The sequence below is a fragment of the Lampetra planeri genome, chromosome 5 (genome assembly GCF_965212315.1).
Source record: "Lampetra planeri chromosome 5, kcLamPlan1.2.h2, whole genome shotgun sequence".
Lineage (NCBI taxonomy): Eukaryota > Metazoa > Chordata > Hyperoartia > Petromyzontiformes > Petromyzontidae > Lampetra > Lampetra planeri.
In genome coordinates, this window is record NC_136111.1 from 3,415,383 (window position 1) to 3,422,485 (window position 7,103).

Consider the following 7,103-nt stretch of genomic DNA (forward strand, 5'->3'; position numbering starts at 1 on the left):
TCCCCCTTCCTGTACTTGTATTTGTCTCTTCGTCCTTCTGTGGCACCCCTGGCTTCGCTTGCCTCCGCTCGATGTCTCACTGGTGGTTGTGCGCAAATGTGTGTTGTGTGGCTGCTGGTGTTGTGGGGATGCATGCGTGTGGTGGATGCCGTGTCTCCATGTTATGTTTTTGTGTGTGCACGCTTGTGTGTGTGTGTTTACACGCATACATATGCGTTTGTGTACGTTTTTGCTTATTTGTGTGTGCGTACTCATGCTTGTGCGTGTACGTGCGTGTGGATGCACGTGCATATGTTGCTGTGTACCGGCATGCATGTTTTGGGGTCGTGCATACGTGTACGCACGCATGTATGTATGTTTGTGCGAGCGCATGCTTGTGCGTGTGTGTATGTGCTTGTGCATGTGACTGCATGTGCGCACGTGGCTGTGTACGCATTCGTGCGCCTCAATAACGTGTGCGTGCCTGGTTGTGTGTGTGTTCGTGCTTGCCAACGTTCGTGTGTGTGTGTGTGTGTGTTCGTGCTTGCGCGTGTCTGCGTACGTGCGCATGCTTCCGCGCCGTATCCTTTGTCGTGGCTGCATCGCTTGGCACACTGTTCCCCGTCTTGTCTCCCCCTGTCTCGACGGTGGGGCGGGCGGTTGACCCGGGCAGCCTCTGGAGCAGGTAATGCAGCAGGTGCGGGCTCTGAGGCAGCTCAACGAGCGGCTGCTGGCCGCGAACAAGGCCCTGACGCGCGCCGTGGCGAATCTGTCGGGCTCCTGGGCCCGGCAGCCGCAGCAGCGGCAGCCGCGGCAGCTCCACCCCGTAGACCTCTAGCCCCCCCACCCCCCCCCTGTCCCCTGCCCCCTGCCCCCTGCCCCCCCACTCCTCCTCCCGACTAAGGCAGGTGTCTTGCATCAACTCTTCAAGCCAAAGGGATGAGTTAAACTCCACTTTGGTTTGCAAAACAGGGAGCCGGGGCTAGGCGTGCTCCCTTTTTTACGTGAATCGCACGCAAGGCTCGAGCTTTCAAATGCCACTGCGCCAAAGAGGGCTACCCTCGTGGGCGTGCAGCGTATAACGACGTCTTTGTTTCATTGTTTCGCGTACGCCCACTGCTTCTCAACTGTTTTCTGGGATCTTTACGAATGGAAACTTTACTAAAGATAAACTGCAGATGGAGCGCCGTAATTTGTATGCGCTGTTCTGGAAACCGCATGTATTGGGGCCACGCAAACTGAATATCCAGTTTAGTTATGGCATATTTCCACCTATCCACAGTCATAACCTTAACTCTCTAGCTTAAATTAATGGTGTAACATTCCTGAGTTGACTTTTGATTGCAGTGTTGAAATGTGTTTTATTCCATGTTAATTAGTGCCAACTTCATTGTGTTGTGCAACACATTTGCACTTTCCTTAATCATTAATCTCAACGACTGTCCTTGTCCACGTACAATGAATTAAGAGGCTGGGAGGCCCAGCTCGCACCCACACCCTCTTGCCAGGGAACCCAGGGAAAGATCGAGGCAAAGAATGGCACGACCTCAACCTGCAAATAAAAACATGTAGGAATTGAAGATATTAAAATGAAGGCATCCGTAATAATGAATCAGAAAAATAAGATAAATGTATCTCGATGAACGTAGATTAATCCAATTTCTCTTCAAATATTTCCTCCGCTATGTTGGGCCAGGCTGACATGGCCACTTGACCCCATCCAGCCGGAGTGCACAAGGAAGGTGCACTCTTCATGGGAATTTTAGATCACTAAATAAGACACGGTTTTTGTTCCTAGATAAAGAATATTTACTGTAATATTTAAGACCAACTCTCTGTGACTGCAACATCGGTTTGAAGGCATGCCCCACGTGTGTCAGATATGAAGTCTGGGATAACCAATTTTGCAAACTATCTTGGAGTGAAATTCATCCCTTGTCTCCAATTGTTCTGTATTTTTTTACCCCCCCCTCCCCTGTTTCCCCCCTTTTCCCTTCCTACTGCTGAATTACCCCAAGTCCAATGTGTTCAGTCCTGAACGGCACGGCTTCACCGGCTCGGCACTCGTGCTGCGATGCCGCCGTTGGACCGTGTGCAGTGGGGGGTGGGGGGGGGATCTGTTTACACCCCCACTTTGATCAGCAGAAATTAGTTGGTGGGGCCAGCAGGTGTGACCAAACCAACTCCATTCCCACGTGGAGCGGTGTCTCCCCAGCTGCGTTTGGCTAATCCCATTTGACCCAAGTTTCGCCAAGCTCGATGTGATTGACGGAAGATAAATTATTTAAAAAAACGAGAAACTTCCCTGCCGCCTATCGTGCAGGGGACCTCTTAACAGGTTCACGCACTCCGCTTCAGACTGTGTGTCCCTTCTCCCCCGACCGCCATATGAAAAAAGAGAGATTTAGTACTTGGGTTAATCCAGATTTTCATCGGCGATCACGCAGCATGCTCCTTTGCCCGCAAAGGTTTTTGTGCAAGCGGTGTTTCTGTATTCATGGGTACACATGTGCACGCACGTTAGAGAAAGTGTTAGTTACCAGTTGGTAATGTTCATGTTGATCATATTGGACCATTGTCAGTGTAGGATGTAGGGTGGAAGAGTTGGTCTCCTCATCCGTGTTCAGCTGTTGATAGAAATGCGACTTGATAGAATGGTGGTGGAGGGGTCACCTGGTGTGGCTGGGGGCTCCACCGGTCCCCTCCCACCCGTCACCATGAATAACTATTCCAGTTCATAGGTTCTGAGTTGGAGTGTGGCCGGGGACGTCTATGAATTAACGCAAGTACTACATCCCTGTGGGGGAGGGGGGTTGTTTGCATTATCCCTTAACTCATGACAACACTCGACTTTCAACTAAATCAAGGAACATTGTTAGTCTTAAATTTCCCCACAATTGCAGGAGGCTTAAGTAGACACTAACGAGCCGAGGTGGTGGGTTGGGCAATCGCGTATACAGCTTATTCGAAGCCTGAAATTCCGTATACCCATCTTAATATAACCAAGTATAAATCAGCTTTTTTTTAAGCAGAGGGTGATGGTGAAGGAGAGAGAAATGACAATTATTATCGCTTTGGTTATTTGATTTGATTATCAATATCGGGCTATCTATCCAGGGCTAGTAAACTGTCACTGTAGGAAGCCAACAGGAGCTGACTATCCCTCCACCATGGGAAAGCATCATGTCCACCACTGTCGTGGAGCGGCCAACAATGATCGTTTAAACAGGCAGATAGTTTAACTCTATTGTTAGTATAATCAGCACGCATGCTCGAACGTTATGCAGTCCATGTGCCTTTTGGTCGTTAGTGAGGGCCTTTCCTCCAGGGGCTCCACTGTAAAGTGTAATTTGGTTTCATTTTGTTAAATAAAAGTTGGTGCTCAATCGACCTATTGGCAGCACTTGATGTAGCCACATGGGAAATTGGTTGCCGGTCCATACTGCTGATCAAAGCTGCGTGTGATTAACCTTGTGTGGTTCTTCTGGGTGCTTTTTAAATGATGAATGAACATCGTGGACTTCTTAATTTTCCGTGCTTTCGAGTGTAATTTTTGCAGTTTTTTTGGTTTGTAATTTACACGAGTGTTTTGTCACCTGTTAACTTTCCAGAGTCTCCGGCACAAAATTGCGGATTCCAATGATGGAAAACACGTCGAACACTATTATTGAGGCAACTGTTGTGTGGCACGTGCTTGGTCTTTGAAGCACGACGACGGTGCAAAGCCGCGTTGCTAATTCCTCGCTTAAAGTCATCTTTGTTGTTGTGTCCCCGTTTGATCCCATCCGTCCGAGCGCCGCTCACGTCGTGGACTTTGCCGAGGCAACAAACATTTCTTCCGGAATTCTTTCGTCGAGTGCCTGAAAGCCCTTCTGAGCACAAATGTTGACACAACAAAAACCGATTGGTGATTTGTGAGCGCCTTCAAAGAGATGAAAACGGCCCGGTTTCAATTCCAAGCGGCCACGTTTTTTTGTGTGTTACTTGGACGCACAGTTTTTTTTTTTGTTCGTAAAATTTTCGTTGCGCTTCATGCCTTGAGCTCGGAGCTTTTCGAAGCGCTGACGTTTCTCAATGTTTTGTTTGTCTTGTCGCTGTGTTTTATTTTTCGCCCGCCGTGCAGGGTCTCGGAGACCTGAGGGCCGACAACCAGAGACTCAAGGACGAGAACGCTGCGCTGATTAGGGTGATTAGCAAGCTGTCCAAATAGCAGCGATCCGCTCCCCCGCCCCAGTCGCCCCAGTCTCCCCAGTCGCCCTCACGCAGGGGGGAGCGGGAGAGACAGCCGCAAGCCGGATGGCGAAGCACATCCGTGAACCCGTCCGCTGGCTGCTCCCGGCGCTGGTGGACATCGTCCTCCACTGACCACCACTACTGCTTACCCCCCCCTCCACTTCCCTCCACCCTGGCTCAGAGACTTGACGTGGACACACGTCCCGGATGCCACTCTGCACTGCCAATTACAAAGGCGGTAGAACCTGCCGCACCGAAGACGGTTGGGGGGGGGGGGCAGTGGCGACAGTCCATGCCGGTTAATGCAGCCGCATGCGCGTGCATGCGTACGATTAGCCTTACAAGAAACCACGTTGCGTTGCCGAGTGTGCGCGGTGTTGACCGAGTGATTGGGGTGGGGGGGGACAGACGGAGAGGGGGGGGGTCATCGCGGTCTGAGACTGCGATTGCTTTTTCCTGTGCAGGCGTTTGTGTGTGTGCTCTGTGTAGCCGCTGGGGGGGTACATGTGATTTGTGTTTCTCAGCTTGTGGCGTAAAGGTTGGGAGAGAGAGGGAAGGGGACAGGAAAGGGGCTGTGTGTGCCATTCCGTTCATTTTACCATTCTTATCACTATTGATATTTTATTTGTTTTAATATTATACCCAAATCCCCCTCCCCCGTTCCATTGAGTACACCGTTCGTGTCGTGTTGTCCCATCTATGGTCACTTGTTTGTTTAAGGGCAATGAGCAAACGAACGAAACAGCTTTATTACAGCATCGCGTATTCAGGCTTGCACGGTTGCTCCCAAATCACCTTTGGCATTGAACCACTATCTACTCACCCGTGCACCCCCCCCCCCTTCCCGAGAGGAGGTCACGACACTGTGTATGTTACCCAACCAAGTGTGCACTCGTACGGTCAGGTTAAAGAGGTGGCCGGGGGCATTTCTCTCTGGCTCCGTGTGAGAATGTCCGCCAAGCCAACTCGTGTGTAAAGCTCACATTTGCGCGCACAGCCACTTTGGGCTGGGTGACCAGAGACCGTTACGGTCTGAGCATCTCCTTGCTCAAAAGAGCATTAGTTGACACTTTACTCTCCTTGGTGGCCCTGCTTGATTGGGGGAAATTCGACGTGACCATTATTCCGATTTGTCCTATAGGAGGATGTGTGACCTCTGTTGACTTCCCACAAAAGTGGTACCCGTTTGAATTCTTATCGACTCTAGGGGGAATGATGGGACCGAGTCTCAACTGACGATCTGGATTTGAGTTTTGCGACTTTCCCATTGCGGGTCGAGCGTGCCCCCCCCCCCTCTCGGCACGTTGCCACTCGGTCGGGCCTACGGTTGTGAGGGTTCAATAAAACAAAAAAATCTGCTCGGCTGAGTGTGAACGAGAATAACCCCGAAGCCTCGAGTAAAGCCCCCCAGCTTGCGAGCGTTACATCTGCTACGTTATTTTAATGCTCATGTTATATATTTTTTTTGTCGACTTGAAATAAAAGGCACGTAACATTATATCCTGCAGATTGCCATGCTAACGCAGTCGGTGCATTGACCTCTTATGTCCGCCAATACATTTCTAAAGGGCAAAAGGGCTTTGACATCGGTGACCCGGCAACAGAATGCGCTTGCGTGTCCATGGGCAACTTAGGAAATGCATGCACCAGTTGAGCCAGATTAGGCAGAAGAAAACCACGTTTTTTTTTAAATTAAGAAACCCAGATTTATAAATGTGTTGTCACACATGAAGTTTGAACCACATTTCCACAGCAGCCTCTTTGCAGACCTCATTAGCTGTTAGTTTGGTTTTGTTTGTTTATTTTTTGTATCTAATCTTTCCCAAAACACGTTGGGCCTGATTCATGGGTTGGTTGAAACTGCTGTCCTGGCTACTTTTCCAACAAACAATGACACACTGCCTTTTTTACCTTCGGTGTATGAGAGGGGGGAGGAGGGGGGAGCTCAGTGTATGTGTCTGCAGAAAATAACTTTCCACCAACATTTGGTGGGAACAATGCAAACGCCAATTTTTGTTGTTGTTGCATGTTTGACAATCTTCCAATATAAATTGGAGAATCTGCTCAAAAAAAATTTGGCTCTGCTGACAGATGGAGGCCAAGGCATGAAGTCAGTCTGTGTGGTACATTGCATTCGGTTCGAAAAAAAAAGAGATTGTCGGCCTTACGGTGCAAACAAGCTGTGTGAATGCATTGCTCTGAACACTGGTATCATTGGTGTGACTGAACTGTTCATGTCGGCCAAGTTCAGTTCTCAAGACGGGCAATAGATGGGGTCTGCTACGCAACATTATTGCCTGGGCATGCTATCCATCACTTGTTAAAAGTCAACATTAGCCACGTGATGTTTAGTAAAAAAATATATCATTTTGAAGTTTGTGATTTCCTTCAGAAATAACTTTTTTCTGGACAAATTCCTGGCCAACAAAATAGGATTTATTATTATTATTGCATTATTCATGGATAAATGATCAGCAGAGGTAGCGCTTCGACTATTTGGTAGATTACAAATCCCAAATAGGGATGAACACATCCCATAATCCCTCTGGTTATTAAAACGCGTTACCTGGGGGAAGTCGAACAGTGGTCGTGCTTAGTGTCGGCTCTCCAATATCGAGTGAAATGTGGAGCTTCCACGGCGTCACTGGGTGGTCATAGTCCGCACAAGGCCATTGTCGCTGATGCTGTCCACAACCCAACCGTCGCATCCTAACGCATCCCAAAAACGTGGCGGTCAACAACTGCCCTTATAACACAATGTTACGTCTTTAGCGCCTCGTCTTGATCGTAGATCTATGGGTTGCCCGCTCCACTGATGGTCTGGCACAATGCCAAGGCGTGTTTGAGAAAGGGAGACTTTGAGATGTAACGTGACGGTACCAAACGTTTTG

The 7,103-nt window shown here is 49.1% G+C and overlaps 1 protein-coding gene across 9 annotated transcripts in view; it reads left to right on the plus strand.

Moving 5' to 3' along the window:
* Window positions 1–5,710, plus strand: part of LOC144718682 (protein phosphatase 1 regulatory subunit 12A-like) — a 101,987-nt gene extending 96,277 nt beyond the window's left edge. For 8 of the 9 annotated variants that reach the window (XM_078594123.1, XM_078594128.1, XM_078594127.1 and 5 more), the window contains 2 exons: window positions 653–664; window positions 4,103–4,299. In XM_078594123.1, the coding sequence (XP_078450249.1) occupies window positions 653–664; window positions 4,103–4,189 (99 nt within the window). In that variant the 3' untranslated portion in view covers window positions 4,190–4,299. Of the gene's footprint in view, window positions 1–652; window positions 665–4,102 lie in introns of all 9 variants that reach the window. The other variant, XM_078594126.1, reaches the window with a different exon arrangement.
* The last annotated feature ends 1,393 nt before the right edge of the window (window positions 5,711–7,103 follow it).